The following is a 21,285-nucleotide window of genomic DNA, read 5'->3' on the forward strand; positions in this document are numbered from 1 at the left end:
GCGCGAAAAGTATAGGCTATACTAATATATAAAAATGAATGTCTGTCTGTCTGTATATCTGTCTGTCTGTGTGTCTGTCCCGTATGCGTTCCTATACCATTCATCCGATTGCGATGAAATTTTGGTAAGTGGTTGTATGCACACCCATAAAGGTTTCTGAATTAGAAAAATTATCATCTTCTTCTACTTCTTCATTCTATCTTCTTTTATTCGTATGGTTCCTATACCATTCATCCGATTGCAATGAATATTTGGTAAGTGGTTTTATGCACACCCATGAAGGTTTCTGAATTAGAAAAATCATCATCTTCTTCTTCTTCTTCATTCTATCTTCTTTTATTCGTATGGTTCCTATACCATTCATCCGATTGCGATGAAACCTTCGTCAGTTGTTGTGTTAACACCCGCAAAGGTTTCTGAAATAGTACAACCATCTTCTTCTTCTCTTCATTCTATCTTCTTTTATTCGTATGGTCTCTATACCATTCATCCGATTGCAATGAAACCTTCGTCAGTTGTTGTGGTAACACTCGCAATGGTTTTTGAATTAGTACAACCATCTTCTTGTTCTTCTATTCTATATTTTTCTATTCGTATGCGTTCCTATTCCATTCATCCGATTGCAATAAAATTTTTGTCAGTAATTGTGCCAACACCCACGAAGGTTTCTGAATTAGTACAACCATCTTCTTCTTCTTCTTCTCCTTCTTCATTCTATCTTCTTTTATTCGTATGCGTTCCTATACCATTAATCCGATTGCAATGAAGTTTTGATCAAGTGTTGTGCTCACGCCGCAAAGGTTTCTGAATTGATACAACTATTTTCTTTTTCTTCTAATCGTATGCGTTCTTATACCATTCATCCAATTGCGATGAAATTTTGACCAGTTGTTGTGTGCAAGCCCGCAAAGGTTTCTGAATTAGTACAACCATCTTCTTCTTCTTCTATTCGTATGCGTTCCTATACCATTCATCAGATTGCAATGAAACTTTGGTGAGTTGTCGTGCGCACGCCTGCGAAGGTTTTTGAATATTATTACAACCATCTTCTTCTTCTTCTATTCGTATGCGTTCCTATACCATTAATCCGATTGCAATGAAACTTTGGTGAGTTGTCGTGCGCATGGCCACGAAGATTTCTGAGTTAGAAAATCATCTTCTTCTACTATTCGTATGCGTTCCTATACCATTCATCCGATTACGATGAAACTTTTGTCAGTTGTTGTGCGCACACCTGCAAAGGTTTCTAAATTATTATTATATAAAATACAAATTTTGTTGTTTGTTTGTTCCATCCAATTTTGATTTTTTTTTACTACATATTAATAACATTAATAACGTTCTCATATTTTGGATTCGATTTTAATTTAGTGTTCTTATGTTTGACCTTTACTCATATTAGAATTATTTTCATATTGCCATATTGCATTACACAGATATTTTAATATTAAAAAAATAATTACCTCTTATTATTTTTCAAATATCTAAGATAAATATAACCACGAAGCGACCCTGTGCGAAGCCGGGTACTTCAGCTAGTCTATTATGTAATTTGTAAATTGTAATAACTTCTTAAATACTTAGCTTCCCGCGTAGCTTTCTTCCGTAATTATGATTTAAATAATTTTACCTAGTTGTTTATAGATTGAAATAAGATTTTATAATAAATTAAATGTTGAGTAATAATGCGAGCGAACGCGCGCTACCGATCAGGTGGTGCCTCTGAGGAGGGGGAGGGAGGCTTTAAAAAAAAGTCCCTCTCCCGAAATAAGTAGTGCGATCAGTTCGATTCCGCTCCTCTAATAAGATAGTATAAAATCCACGCTCCTTTATGGCGTGCAAGATAGAAACCAAATAAGTAAAATTATCAATTGTATATCAAAAATAAATTCCTAAATAAATAATCCACCGTTTTGTATATAGTTAAAAATTAAATGTATAAACACTGTAATGTTTGAAATGATAAAAAACCGTGATTATAACAAAATAGATAAATAAACAAATTTTAATATTTTCTTCAAGAGTTTAATTTACATTGTATAAATTTTCAAAAAAATATAAACATTTATAACCACCCTATGGTACGTGCACTAAGAAGTGAGCTAGCCGGACTTGTGTCGTGCTATTAAGGGTGTGTTACTACCCCCACCCTTCCCTATTGAGGTATTGTTATTTGATTTAAATAAATATAAAGTGGAAAGACACATGATTCATGACATGCAACGGCAGGTATCTAGCTACATATTTCATTCAAAAAACACTTTAAAGGTTTCTATTTTTTCTACCTTTTCCACATTTTATTTATACCTACAAGCGCTTTTATCCTAGCGTAAATTTTCAATTGGATAACTGTAAAAAATATAGGTACATATTATTGAATAAAAAAAATATAGAGAACGTCGGTTTCGATTGTTTACTTGAATTAATACTAACTTGTTGGTGATATTTGTACTTATTTATTAAATTACTGATTTATATACTTACTCAAATTTATTTATTAATTGAATTGGCGTATATTTGGTGTAACTCAATTATAAAGGTTTTTGAACGTCATATTCTTATGTTAATTCTATGATATTTGAATTATTTAGATTGACATGTTTTACGAGCTATGAATACATCTTCAGGGCGACAGTGTTGTTCTAAAATGTCTTTTTAGACCGAAACAGTCGTCAACATAAATAACGTAAATATCATAGAATTATACTCACGTTAAAATACCCACCAAAATTGACATTTGTGTTTAGTATTGTTTGGCAAATCATCATGGAATACATATATACACAGTTGTACAGCGTATGCAAATTTATTGTTAAAATTCATTACAACAATAATAAATCTATTTGAGCTACGTTTTGAGAATTACGTAAAATGAATGGTCAAAGTAATCGACCTACAGCGGGTCTATCTTATACACAAGCCTGCTTTGGGTTCGCTACGGCAGCTAAATAGAGTAGGAAAGTATTGAATTATTAACACTTATTGTAACAATTACAATAAGTCAACCGTCTGAACTGTCAAAACTGTCTATCTCGGTCTAAAATTTATCACAGCCACGAGAGGTGCTGTTAAAAAATAGTACTTATTGTAACAATTATAACTAATTTATTGTAATTGTTACAATAAATTTTAATAATTCGATGCTTTCCTACCCTATTTAGCTGCCGTAGCGGACCGAAAGCAGCCTTGTCTATAGAATAGACCCGCAGAGCTTACTAGTCGTAATTTAATTGGAAAATTCGAGTCAAATGAATGTGTAATGTTATTAATCCAACCCGTCAAAAACCTAAACGTACTGCTGACAATATCGATGTTGTGAATCAAAGTGTGGACGAAAATCTAGGACAAACAATTACGCGTCGTTCTCGAGAGCTTGGACTTTCTTATGGCACTTAGTAGAATATTCTTCACTTCAAAAGAGTCTATGTACATTTACATAAAAAAATACTAATATTATTATGTAGGTACCTATCCTAATTGTCATCTTCAATAGATAATAATTCTAGGAAAAAGATAAATTGATATTTTTACTGGGTACGATGGCAGTTGGTTTCAGTCAGTTTTGGGCCGCCGCATCCCAAAATCCACCCCTAGGTATGTCACACATTTTTTAAAGTCACATCCAGCCGTGTTAGTAAAATAAGACGATAATATTATAAGAAACAGGTTCCTCATCGTCCAATGTGTAAGGGTATTGGCTTCTCATCAAAATGCTCCGTGGCTGTTAAGATCCGACATAAATAGTGGACATTAAACTTTATTGGTCATACGTATCTGTTTTCAATAAACTTAGTCTACAAATTTACAGATGGTGATGGTTTGTTTTTAAAATTCGATTAAGCCCTGCGAAACCAAGCCATAAAAAATAATAGGCAAAAATTACTCGTCTGTATATAAAATATCTAAAATTATGCCATTAAATCATATATAATTTTCGATATTTTATAGATATAATAATATTTTTTATCTATTATGATTTGGTTTAGGCAAATTTAAAAAAAAAAACTAACCAACAACATGTGTATGTATTCTTAATTCAACGAAAACAAATAAGTATGAATATGAAAGTGTGCACAATTTTGTCTTATCGTCCAAATCGTACCAAAACTATGTTTGGTTTGATTGTTTAAACACCACATGTAAATTGTAGTCTTAGTTCAATAAAAACAAATACTTATGAATGACAAAATTTCATGTGCACTATTTATGCCGGATCTTAACAGCCTACCTCCACCCTTCGCCACTGACACCCAGTAGGTTAAGTCAGTTGCCATTCATTTTGTTTTCTCTGGTCGATGGGCAATGTTTGTGACCCACCTGTTGTTAGGAATTGTTAAAGTATTGTGTATTCTTATCGCACGTGTTTCTTCTTTCGTAAACTCAGAAATCGAAGTAAAGCGATGCCCATCAGATGTACACATATGTGGACGAAATACGGTAAGAAGTAGGCAGACTTCAAAAATATAAACACTCTTCTGTAATCTGCCAAATGGAAAACTATCGTCGCGCATCCACTTATGTAGATTCGTAACATATACATGTAAATCAGAATCACATTTGCCTTCTGAAAAATAAGAAATAACACAATATATTAAAATTAATTATATGTATTTAGGTAGACGTAATAAAACACACATAAAGTTTTCATAATTGGGTGGTCAATGGAAAATTTATACGACAGTTAAATTTTCATATTATATCAATTAAACTTTCCAAAAACTTTCTATTGTATCAAGCGTTAGTCCGGTCGCATATAGAAAATCGTCTTAGATGTGACAGATGTGTAAATCAAAAACCCCGGCAATGTTGCAGCTAGGGAATCCAATCCCGAGCTAAAATTCCGATCCCGGGATTTCGGGATTACAATTTGACAATCCCGGGATTGGCATTTTTTCCAATGTTAATATAAAAAATTACAAATAACATTGATAAAATCGGTCAAAAATAAATCTAGTATAATTTATACTATTTAAGACAATTATTGTTAATATTGTATATCTACGTTCAATCTTGGAAATACATAAGTTTAATGGAGTAAATAATATTACATATAATATAAATATTAATATAAATAATAATGTGAATTGAATATGAGATTGCTGTTTCTGATAGTAAAGACTTAATGAATAGATTAGCGAGATTTAAAATAGTAAAGCAAATAATTTTGGTGTACTTATGGCCTTTCCGCTTCCGGCTTCATTAATCTAATTAGTCAGCCAAATATGAAACTGCCGTAACACATATGAGATCATGGTGGAATTACTTCTTAAAAATTAATTAAAGTGCGAAGCATTGTTCTTTTCCAATCTTTCTCATTTTTATTAATTAATGTGAAATAATAAAATTAATCGGCAACTTACACATGGCAATTCAAACTTCATTCAAACTCAGTTTATTTATAATGTAGTTATTTGTTATTAAAAGTATTTTATCTGATATATTTTCGTTTTTATTTTATTTTCCATAAACATTCATAAAAATCCCTAGTTGCAACTCTGCCGGAACGAATGACAAAAACGTCTGCACACGTCGAGTGAAATTTGTTACATGCGACCAATGACATTTGACAGGTAGATGTTTTTTTAATGTAAAAAAAATTCTCCCTGTCTTTACGTGCGGCAGCATATTATTAAGTTGCCCGTGTTTTGTGAATGGCAATATTATAACAACATCGACAAATACGACCGGGCTTATATTTTGTACAACATAACGAAAAAGATGCGACGCATACGTCAAACGATTTTTCATATTACTTCCAATGCCTCAAAATATTGCTCCAAATGCATCCGATTAGAATCAAATAAGACTGCGTCGACGCACGCTAACTGCAGTGTAGTGTGTCTGAGCCCTAAATTAGATTTAAAGTTTTTTTTAATGTGTGTTTTTCTACGATCAAAGTCTGTGCACTCGATTTTTAGTCTGAAGTGATTACACGGTACTTGTCCTTGCATGCTATTATTGTCCTCACGATTAATTTTATTGTTTGCGCTGATTTTCTGATGCAAGTGCGATGACTAATGAAATAATCATCATAAAAGACTAATTCGGCTTAAATAGTGCACACTAAACTTTGTCAGTCATTCTTATTTATTTTCATTGAACTATGAATATAATTTGCAGATGGTGCTGGTTAGTAATTTTTAAAATTCAATTAAACCCTGCCTAAACCAAACCATAATAGTTAAGATATACTATGGGAGATCCGACAAAAATAGTGTACATTTTTGCAGTCATACTTATTTGTTTTCGTTGAATTAATAATACAAAATATTACAGATGGTGTTGGATAGTTTTTTTAAATTCATTAAGCCCTGCCTAAACCGAACCTTTTTTTTTCTATCAATAAAATATCTAAATATATGTACGGTTTGATTGCATCATTTTAGATATTTTATAGGTAAACGAATATTTTTTGACTATCATTTATTATGGCTTGGATTAGGCAAGGTTTAATTGAATTTTAAAAACTACAAACACTATCTACACTTTGTAGTCTTAGTTCATTAAAAACATAAATACTTTGACTGACAAAGTTTAGTGTGCACTATTTATATCGGATCTTAATAGCCTACGCTACTGATACCGATCGATTCATCTGTTCCAAAGTGTGATTGTTTTTCTTTATATATTTTATGAAATATAATTAAATGCTACCTATATTATATGTGTAAACTTTAAAGATTCACTTACCCATCCCGAAACGTGGTCTTTTATAATAGCTTTGTATACTCTTTCGGTCAAAACTCCAGTAGGCACGACAAGTAAACCGATAAAGAATCCAATTTCAATTCCATGCCAAAGTGCAGAAATGAAGACAGTGATTAAAATCCTGAAAAAATTTAAAAACCTTTGATTAAACGATATAATTTTTGAAAATGAAAATAACTGAGACAGTACTCGAAATGGAAAATTTCACGAACAGGAACGCTCTATAATTTTCCGAAAAAATGGTATGCTTAATTTTTTTCTTTACATACGTACGTACGTTGGATGTATAAATGCAACAATAAACTTTGAACTTCTTACGTGGATGTATATTGAGCAAGTGGGCAAGGATTGTCAGCGCCGCAGGCGAAAGAACCTCGTCTCAACAAAGTATACCGTCAAGAATTGTATTATTCTTTACTCTTACTTTATCTACCACCCATAATCAGCAGGCATGTTACTTCTACCACCACTCGTCACTGATTATAACTTTTATTACTGTCTCATTTGGGATAGTTCAGTTTGTTAACTAATTAAACTTAAAAAACAACATATCCACATACCTACCATAAAGATTCAAATTAAAAATTAATTTACATATAACAAATTTTACAGATTATAGATTCAAGACGAGCACAGAATATTTAAAAAAAAATCAAAGAAATAGTATTAAAATAGTGTTTAAAAATAAAGAAATAGATGCAGCAACTATTGGAAAAAATAGTAAGTACCTATACAGAGACGAGTAAATACAAAATTTATACAGTACATATCTGTACACCGATAGAGCTAACTACGCCATTTAATTATTTAAGAAGTTATAAAACAAAGAATTTATAAATCGTTCACATAAACTCGTTCTCACGCAGGAGGAATATACCAATATCCGAAGCGATTTGGTTGAACACAGTGTGTAAGCGTTCTTAAGATAAATCAATCGGATAAAGCCATGGATGGCATCCACACAGCTTCGGTTATTTATTTCGGGAATTTAAGTTATTTAAGTACAAAAGGTTTTCAAACAATGTCAGCAAAGGCACAATTCTTTTGTAGCTTGCAGCTGTAGTTACTTTTTTTATGTAAGTATGCAATTATTTGGAGTGTTTAGACAATGGATTTAGACACGGATGTATCGACACAAAAAAGAAAATTGAATGAAATTTAGAGATGTCATAAATTTTATTTTTAACCCTTGCACGCCCGGCATGACATAACTTTGTTAATTTTTAATTTTGATAAAAACTTTAAAAGATACATTCACACATAAATATCTCAATCTAACGAACCGCAACGCAATTTTAAATGAATCCACGAGCCGGAACGGTATATTTTGGAATTCCACGAACCACAACGGCGCTCCGGTGCGTTCCTGTCCATTTCGAGCGCTGAACTGAGATAAGTAATTAACTAAGATGAGAGGTCAGCAAGGCTGTGGTTTTAGGTAGGTGTCTAAGTTTCTTTTTTACATTTTTTTTTATAAATTACATAACAAAAATAGGGAGCAGAGTTTGCAGTTTCCTTACCGCTTTTCAGTTAGTTTTTATTTAATTCTTTTGACGTAATACATAAAATAAATACTCGCCTATAGTCTTTCAATGGGCCAGTGCTCGGCAATGGATTATAAACGCATCTCCATAAGAAATACTGTATGAGTTTGTTCCAATTTCTGGCTTGAACTGACATCCATGGCGTGATTTCAAGAGACAGGATATCCATGTTAGTGATCGTTTTGAAGTCGTATTCCATCTTTTCAGCATCTTCAGTATTCCTAAAATTAGATATACTTAGGTACATATCGTTCGACAACAAGAAAATTCGGCGATAACAGGAAATCGCTGTAGTCGCACGTAAAAGACTTCTAGTGACGAACATATCATGGCGGCAACGCGTGCTAGAGGCGTGTTTAAATAATGTATCGACTCTCCTTTTATATGCTACTCCTTTTCAAAAGTTTACTATTAATAATTCTAACATCTCTCCTGATCGTTTTAGACAGATTTTCATCGTAAAAAACTTCAAATTACGTATATTGATAGATCCATACACAACGGGAGCTTAAAATTAATTGATAAATTTGGGGGCGTTCCTTATTTGAAAACGGAAGTGCGAATAGCTGCACTGGATCGGATTGTTAGTTCACAGTTTTGCATTCTTGTGACAAGTTTGCCTGTACTTTAAACCGCCATCAAAATATGTATTGTATTGAGTATTACAATACAACAATAATTATTATGTTATCGGGTTTTTTATAAGTATTTCGTAGGTACTATTTTTTAAACTAACATGTCCTTATGAACGCATCGCCTGCTCCATAGAAAAACCGCCATTTCTCTAAATAAAAGCTGGAATATTTGTATTCGTTCCTTCATTCGCCGCCCTTTATAGTGAGCCGCGTCTATGCAACACATGACCTGCTTATCCCTACTGGACGTCACTGGTGGTTGATACTCTGCGCTCTACAACACAATCATGCGGAATACAATATCTATACATATATATTATTATATATATGTGTCTTTGTCACCCTGCAGCAATACTGTAAGAGAGATCTATTCGCCACAGGGTTTATAATTTGTGAAGAGACACATAACGTTGCGTGCAGAGTGAAATCACGGAACCATACGCTTGATCTTTGCTCTAAGGCTGATGCATGGCAGGATGATGTAAATGCAGAGGCGCACCCAGGATTTAATATTGGGCGGGGGGCAAGGAGGAGAATGTAAATTAGTCCCACAGGCTCTTTTTCTTCTTCACAGCTTAATTTCTCGTTTATCGGTCTTTTGTCTATTGCACTCGGTGTACCTATAACATGGTCCCCACATCCTGAAACGGGCCCTCAGGCTAGGATATTTGGCGGGCCCCCTACCTACCGCTAAGATTAAATGCAGTGTGAAACACTACGTTAACGTTTTTCAAATTGTGTTTTAGTTCAAATTAAGGGTACTTATGCAGTGAATTATTGGTGATTTTCAATACACCTACTTTAATAATGGAGCTATCGAGTATCGACACATAATAATCAAAAAATATATTGCACAATTATATAACTATTAAAGCTAATTTATGATGTGTGTTTATCTCACTTATCTGGACAACTCGACACGCCGGGCCCTCCACAGCCCGGGCCCCCAGGCTAGAGCCCTGTCAGCCCTCCCCAGCCATGACCTACACCACTCCGGAATTCGGGTGGACTTTAACAGTCCCCTTAGGTATTGGGTTTCTAAAAAAACCTGTCATAAGTGTTTCGAAATTTTTGTGTTAGAAATTAAAATCTAAGAAATTTTTCTAAAAAGGGTGCTGGAGAATTATTACAAATCATTTTTTTGCCGTGCTTTTATTTGTCTAAGCCCAAAGGTATAGTTTATTGGCTTTCAATGTCAATGTTTAAAATCATTCTGATAATAATTTTCATGTTTGGGGGGTGCCAGGGCCCCTTTCTCCCCCCCCCCCTGGGTGCGCCACTGGTGTACACCACTCCGGAATTTGGGTGGACACCGAGAATTTTTTGACATTTCCATTAGAGATTGAGTTTCTAAAAAAACCCGACATTAGTGTTTCGAAATTTTTGTGTTAGAAATTAAAATCTAAGAAATTTTTCTAAAGAGGGTGCTGGAGAATTTCAAATCATTTTTTTGCCGTGTTTTTATTTGTATAATCTATTGGCTTTCAATTTCAATGTTTTTGGGGGGGGCAAGGCCCCTTGGCCCCCCCTGGGTGCGCCACTGTGTAAATGAATTGCTTGTGCTATTGATTGGTGGTGAGGAAAAGAAAATAAGAATTACTGGTGTTTTATCAGTGCATATCTTTCAGTTGGTCCATGCGACGCTTTGTTAGCACAATGAGATGGATAGGCTCCCAAACCAGCGGCGGTGCATCCGATTTCACCCCACATCAAACCACAAGTCAGCCAAAACACAAAGTGATGAAACTGGGCGAAGATGTAGCGGGTTTGGTAGGCGAAACTGCTCTCGGCGAATTCAGTTGAGATACTATACTGAAATCAATCAAAATAAAATATGTACCTAATGTAAGTTGGTTTTACGCTCGTCGCACACAACAACCAATATATGTTGCGGTACATCGCATGGCAATGTCACCACTATGAGATTGGTCACGCGACGTGATTAAATAACAAAATCGTAAAAATCTAAAATAAATAATAAAACTTAATATCATGTCGGGGTCACCATTGTGGAATTGGTTTGATAGGTCAGCAGTGAAACGTGTTGACACTTAATTTCTTTTTCTTTGGGTTGATTATCAACTTTTAATTAACTATTTTTTTATTCAACGAATAATTCATTAAGAATGTAACATTCTAATTATTGAACATACATACCTCTGTAATTTTTATAACTTGAAAAATGACTTTTAGAGAAAATTAATTGGTTTGTTAGACGAAATTAAAGTTTGCATGATAAAAATGCTTCTACTAGGTTATTCTGAAAACACAACACATAGACAATATATTATAACCAGGAATCGAACCTGCACCTCTCGGGTTTCCTGCGGGGTGTCTTACTTTTTTCAAAAATGATTTTTTCTATTGGTTATAATATATTTTCTCAGACGTATTTTTCAGAATTATTTATGTATGTTCGATTATTAACGTATAAACGCATGCGTTACAACGTGGGACAACTTTATATGACTCCTAAGTGTACGTATTGGCAGTGCCAAGGCCCGCAGCGGACTGTCCGACTGCCCGAGTCAGTAACGTCACAAAAATATCAGAAAGCTTTTTTGATTCACGCAAGCGCACAAAAACTTGTGCAAATCGGTTAGTGATTTACACGTGGGAAATAAATATAATGGCTAGTGAAATTCAGATGCGTTTTACTCAATAATTAATTAAGAGGTATCCAATAGAAATAATTAAATTACTGTATAGGTACTTACTTCTAATGGAGAGTAGTTGTCAATCGTAAGGAAAATGGTGGAGAATATTATCGTCATCACTATCTTTTTCACTGCATAACTTTTATTTACAACTCTTGAAAATGGTTTTGTTAAATAGTCGTTGTATGTGCGATATGTCACATACGACCCTGAAATGGAACAAGGTTTTATAAGTGTATTTGGATAGGTTATTTTGCACGTTGTGTTTGTTTTATAAATTGTTTACTTAATAAAAATACAGGGGGTAAGTTCTTTCTAAGTAGATCAGGGCTCGAAATGGACCGGAACACACCGGAGCGCCGTTCCGGTTCATTAAATCTCCAAAATTATCGCTCCGTCTCGTGGAAATATTAATTTGACCGTCTGAGCTAAATATGTCATATAATAAAAAATCTAACAGGCTTATTTTTATAAAATACATATACAATTAGATAACAACGTTAATATTTTCATAAAATTATCGAGCGCTCCGGTTCGTAAAATTTTCCATCTCGAGCGCTGAAGTAGGTACATGTACAATACACTTTTAATTGATTATATAATTTCAATTTGATTTTAGAACAATATAACGCAGGGTTGCGACAAGGGTATCAACCAATGATTGCCGACCCACCCCCAAATATAGAAATATATTTTTAAATGCCAACACAAAAAAAATCATTTTTTTTAATATAACACAAATTATTTGTTTTTTATATGCCTACTAATTGAAAATATATGAATTATATCTTTGTATATATTAATGTATGCATCGACAGGTAGACGGGGGGGGGGGGTTTGTTATCAATACAATATTATTTTATCATATTTGTAATATAGCACAATTTATGTAATATAGCACAATATATCGTAATATTATACAATCGTGCCATTGGTAGTTTCAATTGGGAGGGAAATCACTGTGTTCAACCAATTGAAAATTGACAGATTATTCCACTTGCGTGAGGTGAGTTTAGGTGGCCCTTGTTTTATATATTTATTTTTAAATATGTTCTACTTAGTTTATTCCGTGTACTTTCATGTACCTTTTACGATGTTTCTGTGTATTATATTTTTTGTGAAAATATTATTAATATTTTCTTCTTTGGTCCCCCTCCCATTTCAAATATGAACGTCTTGAATTTATTATTTGTGAAGAACGTCAAAGTACTGCCAAAAGTCTCGTAATCATGTTATGGAGTAAATGCACTTTGAAATTTGACATGCCCTCTAAAATTAGGCATAATGCTTATTTCTTTGCGCTTGACGTGTATCATGTTATATATCGAATGACCTTGAATTTTTCTAGCATATAGACACATAATCCGTTGTTGACTCTCAATATCTATATTATCGACTTTGGAAGTCATGGTGTTGTGGATGAAGAAGTCGAGATATGGTGGTTGCTCTGATGGATGGAGGAGCAAGTTTTATTCGCAGCGTGAACAGTCGGTACAAGAGTATGTTACAATACTAATGATACTGTTCCAAGGTCCAAGTTTCGGTAGAATGAGATGTTATGCGGAGCGATACTAGTACAAAGACTGAGATACTAACAGACCGGGAACTTATATTTGAGTAACTTGTACAATGAATTAATTACAATCCGCTATTTATTGACGTACTCACAATCAAAATAATATCTTGAAAAGAATATTTGGGAAATAGTTATTATAATTGAGTCAGCTACTCTATATGGAGTTTACGCCATTGGATATAGCTGAATATGTGGAAAAATTATAATTGCAGTACTTATGCTATTTACTGAGTTTGCCAATATTGGACACTACGGGAAATGGATATAATTGCTGTCAGTTATTTCATATCGCCGATCAATATGCTGACACGGATTGAGTTGTTTATCCCCATAGACTCTTGGCAGCCACCCACAATATGTATACTTAGAAAAAGGAATGAATTTGAACAACCGGTTGACAAGTAGTATTATTATGATTCCAATCGTCGTGGTAGCGATTGAAACTGGTCGTGAAAATTGGACATCACCAACACCGACTATTATAATATACGACACGCCTTAAAAAAAATCTTACCCAACATTATTCCATAGCAAGAAAATGCATAATGCAATATGTCGGACAAGTTCGGCTCCACGATTTCTTCTTCGTCATCTGACTTCGTCGACTTTCCGGCGGCAATCGCTTCTTTGGTCTCCAGCGTCTTGTTAACTTCAAACGCCACTCCGACCATTTTACAGATCATCAACATCTGTGTCATGTTTACGGCAGTGTTGACATATGCCGAATTATGAATGCCATATAGGAACAGTCTATATGCAGTAGTGTACGTAAACATGAGAATGAATACAATCTTGTGACATGTCCTAAAAAATAAAACAAAAAAATAGTATTTAGAACGAACACGAGCTACAGGAGTGAGACGTTCATCAATCGTTGTGCGGTTGATTGGGGTCCGAATTAATGTCTTTATCTTAATTGAGTACAAAATGGATCGCCATCGATTGGCAGGAATATGAAGTAGGTACATAAGATAATATTGAGTAGCTTGATATCAAAGTAGGCCAAACACCATTTTTAACGAAATGTATGTTTTAATTGATTATTGTACTGCAAGTGATGCTCTTTTCAAAAAATCAACCAAAAGTATCAAAAACGGTAGTTTTCATAGAGATTTTTGAGTTTAAAGTTGGTATGTTATATGAAAAACGGATACTTTTCACACATGTTTGTGAGTCTCACGTAAAAATTTGTAAATGGCGTTTGGCCTACTTTGATATCAAGTTACTCAATTATGTAGTTATTAGAAATAATTTCGATCGATAGCATAATAAAATTAAAACTAACCCATTCAAACTAAATTCAACTTTTTTCTAGGATTTAAAAAAAATATGTAGGTACTTAGGTAATTCGACTATAGAAAGAAAAAAGGGCGTAACCCTCACTTTTTTCAAAATGAGTTTCATTGCATAATAACGTTGTACACGACTAAATACACGTTGTGTCCAAATGATGTAAGCTCCAAATGCCAATTAATTATCTATATTTAACTAGCAATTAAAAAATAAATAAAAAAAGAAGGAAGTGACGTAGGAAAAACGACTTAACCATCATTTTTGTTGGTGTCTTTTTAATTAACTCAATAATTAATATCAGATTAAGAATAGAAAAACCAAATTATTAATTATCATACAATTCAAGGTTATGTCTATTTTGTATTTAAGTTTTGACCGAAAACCATAACAAAAACGTTTTTGTAAAATTTGATATGTGTGGATTACATCCGTTTTCCTTTCCACATTCGTTATTATTTCAAAATTTTTCAAAATTACGTTTTTATATTGAAGAATATTCAATAAAATATAAACAATATAATAATATAAATACCAACCGAATGGGAACATGATGTTTTACATATTATATTCAAATACATTGCGTGTTTTTTGCATTACTTCTGAAAATTTCTACATAAGTACTACAAAAAGGTTAAGTCGAATATTAAATATTATAAAATACCCAATTACCAAAATTTCCAATATCGGTCATCAGAAATTGTGTCACAAATCAGAATGGACAGGCATGCTTTTTGTTTCATTATCAAATAATATTTTAACAGTAGATATACATATTTATGTAATAATTAATATATAGTGGCCGTGGGTACATGTAAATTGTACGTAAAACTTTCACTGTGGCACAGTTCGCCGTGAGCTTTCGAACGGAAAGAGATGACCGTATATTATACCGTCTCCAATATTATTAGATTCATATGAACATTAATTCAATTTTCATAGCTAATTTTAGCAAAATTTAAGAATGAAAACCTAACCTAACAAATAATCCAGTATATCGGCTATTTTCAAAGTTTGTTGCTGGCTTCCTGTAAAGTGGAAACCGACAAGAACCGTATTTCTCATCTCATCTATCTCAGTAATATACGATACAAAGAAGTTGGCCAGTCTAATGTACGACTATATTTCCTATACAACATTTCACGGTGAAGTGTGATACGGCGAACTGCATACGTACACATTACAGGACAAGATTGGCAGTGTGGGGTACGTGGCGGCTCCATTCAGTAATAGGTTTGGGCCCCCCTTTGCGAAAATTATGTAAAGCGAAAAAAAAAATTGAAAACACTTTTTGAAAAAAATACGACGTGATGGAATTGAATTAGACCATCGGATTCTCGTCAATGTAATAATTTATAGCACTGATTCACCTGCGTCCCACTTAATAATGACGAAATAGCTAATATGCATACGTCTCAAATATCTTATTTTGGCAATTGCACAAGAAAAACTTGTCATTTGATCTAAACGCTATATGATCATCTGTTTCCGGTACCACAACTCACGGTAAACTATGACACGGCATTTCGCATACGTACAGTAATGCATGTAACCGTTACTTTAAAATTGGGGTACCTTTCACATGGTGGTAATACAATGTCAACACTTTAATCATGCTAAATTGATTTAAACTGTTTATCAGGTATAACATTTATAATACACTGTGTCACAGCTTAAATATTCATATGAACAATCTAGCTATGTATTTGTTTGCTGATATCAGCTATCGCCATTCTGGGTAGGTATGATCAGCGGTCGGGAATGAACATTTTCCAAATCGGAACACTATTAATATGTGCTAATTTTTTGAATATAGAACAAAATAATCAAATATTAGGCCAAGTTGGACAAACGCAATAAAAGCTTTTCAACTTCGGACATGCATATTTACTGAAAATTTATGAGAGGCAGACTATTTTCTATCTTTAAATAACATCAAATTTCTCTCAAAAGTTGTGTTATTATCCTTTATTTCGTTATTTGCTGCACCTAAGCAGTATATTATCTGCCAACGCCAAGATCCCAGGACGTAATTTTGCTGTATAATTAATAATGTCTTTTTTACAATCGTTCAAATAGTAAATTTTGTATAACTATAAAATGGACAACCGTTGGACAAATCCCCAAGGAGCATTAAACGCCCACAGAGACGCCATAAATCCCTCCCACTGGATACACGAGCTAATAAAGTTCGGTGGATGTACATGGCAGCAAATAACTAGGGACCGATAAGAGTAGAAAGAGAGCTAAGGGAGGCCTTCATTCAGCAGGCGATCAACCCCGGCTGATGAGTATAATATACGATATGATTGAGTTTCTAATTTACTTATTTTCTTATGTTTTTCCATTGTATTACGGTGGTTTTAATGCTATACCTACGGTAATAGGATAGAGCTATGGGGAGGTCTTCATCCAGCAGTAGATTAACCCCGGCAGATGATGGCAATTATACAATATAATATTTACAGATCCTGAAGTTAATCGATAATATATTATAATATACTGATAATCGGTTAAGCAAAACCCGGGTCGCTAAACCCGCTGTTTTTTCACCAAGAATTAACAGCTAACACCAATTAAGTGATTGAATATATAAGGTTAGTATATATCTAAAAGTATGGAAATATAATTCTGTGTACGAAAGACAAAAGTCTGAAAACTTGAAAACTAAGATCAATAATATGTCAAATTAATTATAATAACATACTAAGTAAAGGGATAAAAGAAGGAACGAGTTGACACTGTAGAATCAGTCAATTTTACAAAGAAATTTAAAAGTTGTCATATAAAAGATTCAAAAATGTAATATTCTTTTGGCTTTTTTGAAAAGTAGTGATTTTAAATATAGTTCCTTTTTGCTTTAGTACATATAATTAAAATTAATTACCTATAGTATAATTTTCACATACCTTTTATCACCATAAGCAATTATAAGAGCTGCCGCTGTAACTGACACCGCGATATGCCCGAAATGCATAAATCCAGCGCCCAAAAGAATCGTCAAAACTCCGCCAAAAGTTGCCAGCCATTTCTTCGTAGTACCATCCTCAAAATTTCTGCTAATAATTCCAATAATTGTGCACGGAAACGTCAACAAAATCGCTTGGATATTTTCGAAATCATTTATCAGATAGTCCCAATAATTTAAAATTGCTTCCATTTTTACTACGATAACAATCGACTTACATAGATTTCTTATTCACTTTGAACTAAGACAAAAATAATAAACACAACGTAATAATTATTCACAGTTGAAAAGTCAAGATACATAATTATGTGCTTGGACAAATTATTCAAGTGTATTGTAAACATCATCGATTATGAATATCCGTGCACAGTGCACTGTTTGAAAACATTGAAATAACGCACGACAGTGGACAGTTAAGATCCGAAATAAATTGTGCTGGTTAGTTTTTAAAATTCAATTAAACCCTGCGTGAACCAAGCCATAATAGATAATAGTCAAAAAATATTCGTGTATCTATATTCTATAAAATAATATCTAAAAGTATGCCTTTAAATCATACATAATTTTGGATATTTTATAGATAGAAGATTTTTTTATTATCTATTATGGTTTGATGAGATAGGGCTTAATAAATTAAAAAAAACAAACCATCAACATGACGTGTAATATTATGTATTCTTAATTCAACGAAAATAAATAATTATGATTGAAAAGTGTCCACTATTTTTATTGGATCATCCGTAGCATACCGAAACGATTATGGTTTGGTTAGGCAGGGTTTAATTCTTGATTTAAAAAACCTAACCAACAATGTCTGCAATTTGTTGTATTACTTCAATAAAAACAAATACGTACTAGTGACAGTGTGCATTATTTACGTCGGATCTACATCCACAATTCGCCACTGACAGTGCAAATCAAAATAAATATAGTTTGGACAGTTTGCGTCATACATTTTTTCACGCTTTAGTGAAAACAACATTTCACGATATGTGGCTACTTCAAGATTATTGTTTCTTCCAAAATGGCCACAGCTGCGTGTTATTTTTGCACATGAACGTTAATATTTGTATCAAAACATTTTCAATGTTATAATACAAATGTTCGTAAACAGTTTTTATAGAATATTTATTTGCACATATGTGCATATCTTGTTCTTGATATTGACATTATGGGTGATGTTAAATAATACACATTTGATTGGGAAAAATAATATAGTGTTTTCATGCGCAACCACAGTATTTTAACGTTGAAACTGTCTGTCTGTCTACACTACACTCTATCTCCTACGCCTACGGTGTTTGTACGTCAAGATTGTGTGTAACTGTGGACCCCAATTAGATTCGAGAATTCTATATTAAAAAATATTTGATTTTCGATAATTCTTGATTGGTTTATTGAATTCTGTATAAAAACTCCAGCTTCGAAGGCAAGAGCTTTTTTTTGAAATGTTCAACGAAGAACTCGTAATTTGATTAAATGTTACACGAACGCATGTTTCACGTACTACGGCGCACGAATAAGTGTCCTGCGGTGAACTGTTTACGAAAATTTCCGGATACGGTAGCAAACTACACGAACTGCACCGCGTAACACACAAAATATTCACGCAAAATAACGCGTTTCGCTGACACTTGAAAAATGAGAACATTTTAAAGTTTAAACAGTAAATTCTGTTATTGTCGCGATAGTTTAATTTATACGCTATTGCTGTCAGTAAATCCATACACGTGTACAGGCGCTATTATGCTTACGCTTTAGATACAGTGAGATGTTGAAAATAATATTCAGACAACAGAATGCACTCCATGATATTTTGATTCTGCGAGAAAACCCGTTAAGGTTCAACACACATTGACAGTAGGTATAGACAATTTTCTACGAGATAGACGTAGTTTGTTGACTAGCTCGATTTGAATACTATCAATAAGGATTGATTTATTATTACTAGTTTCTAACTTTTCTAGCTTCGAACCTATTTTACGACAAAAGCTCCTGCACCTTCTCCAGAAACGATTGAGGGTAGGAATTTCGCAGACAACAAATTCAAAATGTCTGAGATATTCGCGAATATATAAGTCACCTGCCTATTAGGTATACCTATTTACAATACAATTATTATTATCGTATAAAACAATATTGGTCAAAGTTAGACTAGTAGCAGAGAAAGTTATTCAGAAAATCTGGAATTACTCAAATATAATAATATAAACACGCGACGATTTTAACTACATGAAAAACAATATGACACTATTGTTGTAGCAATTTTTAAGAATTTATTTTAATTTACAGTTATATTTTAGAGCTGTCACTAGACACAAGAAAGCGTTGGCTTGGCTTTAGAAGACGATTTCAACTGATTTCTAGTAAATATATATTTATTATACTGTGAGAAATTTTGAAAAAGTATAAAAAAATATTGTGAGGCGTCGAAATGAAAAACAGTCAATGCATACAATCACGCTACAGAAAAATGGTTTAGGTCGATGATAGGTTATCGTCACTTACACCACGGACTCTACACTTTTTCGTGTCCGGAAACTTGTACGTATGCAGTTCGCCGTATCACACTTCACCGTGAAATGTTATATCGGAAATATATGGCCGTATATTAAAGACCGTCCAATATCTTTGGGTCGTATAGTACTCACATAAAATTCATGTCTAAATAAAACACGGTTCATGTTGGTTTACACTTTTCAGGAAGCCAGTAGCAAACAAATTTTGAAAATAGCCGATTACTGGACTATTTATATTGTTAGGTTAAGTTTTCATTCTTGAATTCATGAATTTGGCCAAAATCAGCCATAAAAATTGAATTATTGTTCATATTGAATCTAATTAAATTGGAGACCGTATAGTATACAGTCATCTCTTTCCGATAAGAAAGCTCACGGCGAACTGTGCCATTGTGAAATATTTTATGTACAATTTACATGTAACCATATTTTTCAGGTAGGTACATTCAATATTATAATATTAATGTTGTCGAATAGCCTTCTCAGTGTATTGCTCTCACTGTTTTCGGCATTCTACGACACGCAAAGCCTGTCGCCACTTTGAATTGGTGCACTCATCTAGGGCATCCAATGTTTGCTTTGATATTCTATTGCAGCATGTCTAAAGGACAATACAGCGTGGACGACATAAACGGACACTAATGATCCAATTATGACAATTATGACCGTCAGGTGCATTCGATAACGACTTGTGGATTGTGGACGTGAGTTGTGGATGCGACAGGTCGCAATAACTTGTTGTGAGCATCATTCGTTATACCTGCAGTCTACGTCTTTATCGTTAGACTCAAAGTGCGGAGTGTCTAGGTACGGATAATATGCAGTACGTATAATTTCTGAAAAAAAGTATTTTGAAATGTTGTTTTTGTACTAATAATACTTTTTTTTAGTAACAGTAGTAGACAACATATTGTGAAATTTGAGACTGCCGTTTTTGTTTCCAGAGCCTTCATCTATAAATTAGTAGTGGGCGGGGTAAATGTGGAAGTCAGTGACTTTTCCCTGCCACCTTAATTATCAATAAAAAATAATGCATATTTCTTTGAAATGGACCATTTTTTGCGTACACGCCTGGTTCTATAATATACAAATTATTTTCTTTTCTATAACGGATACTGACATCTTACAACTCTGACAGTCAGTGCAAATAGCATTATAAATTTTTCTCATTTTCAATCGATATAATAAATTATAAGTATACTCGATAGCATCAATGTCCACCTTTACATTTGATGTCCCCAAAAACTAGCTTATGTTTTAGTATTCAAAATTAATATGAACCGGTCTTTGCCGTAATATATTTCTCTTTTTTGTGATTTCTCTTGTGAATAAATTATTCATTGACGATTTTGTTGCATCACTGACTAATTTTATTCTGTTGCACATTT

General features: G+C 33.4%; 1 protein-coding gene across 1 annotated transcript; it reads right to left on the reverse strand.

Annotated features, from left to right (window-relative positions):
* Positions 1–341: 341 nt before the first annotated feature.
* Positions 342–19,743, reverse strand: LOC147070275 (membrane-bound acylglycerophosphatidylinositol O-acyltransferase frj-like). The gene is made up of 9 exons (XM_085949468.1): positions 19,669–19,743; positions 17,320–17,619; positions 13,635–13,924; positions 11,605–11,753; positions 10,488–10,699; positions 8,288–8,473; positions 6,691–6,829; positions 4,318–4,564; positions 342–1,234 (listed from the first exon to the last, which is right to left on the reverse strand). Exons 2-8 carry the CDS (start codon positions 17,568–17,570, stop codon positions 4,352–4,354), a joined length of 1,440 nt encoding a protein of 479 aa, XP_085805594.1. The 5' UTR covers positions 17,571–17,619; positions 19,669–19,743; the 3' UTR covers positions 342–1,234; positions 4,318–4,351.
* Positions 19,744–21,285: the final 1,542 nt, after the last annotated feature.

This window comes from Rhyacophila brunnea, unplaced genomic scaffold, assembly GCF_057557595.1.
Source record: "Rhyacophila brunnea isolate RB1 unplaced genomic scaffold, BYU_Rbru_1.0 scaffold_22, whole genome shotgun sequence".
Classification (NCBI taxonomy): Eukaryota; Metazoa; Arthropoda; class Insecta; order Trichoptera; family Rhyacophilidae; genus Rhyacophila; species Rhyacophila brunnea.

Bases quoted from the DNA above. Each gene is read 5' to 3' on its own strand.
- LOC147070275 (XM_085949468.1), bottom strand. From the start codon at position 17,570: ATGGAAGCAATTTTAAATTATTGGGACTATCTGATAAATGATTTCGAA. The intron at 13,925-17,319 runs GTATGTGAAAAT...TTTATTTTTTAG, and splicing joins ATTGCTTATGGTGATAAAAG to GACATGTCACAAGATTGTAT. The intron at 10,700-11,604 runs GTAAGTACCTAT...GATTGATTTCAG, and splicing joins ACAACTACTCTCCATTAGAA to TATAGTATCTCAACTGAATT.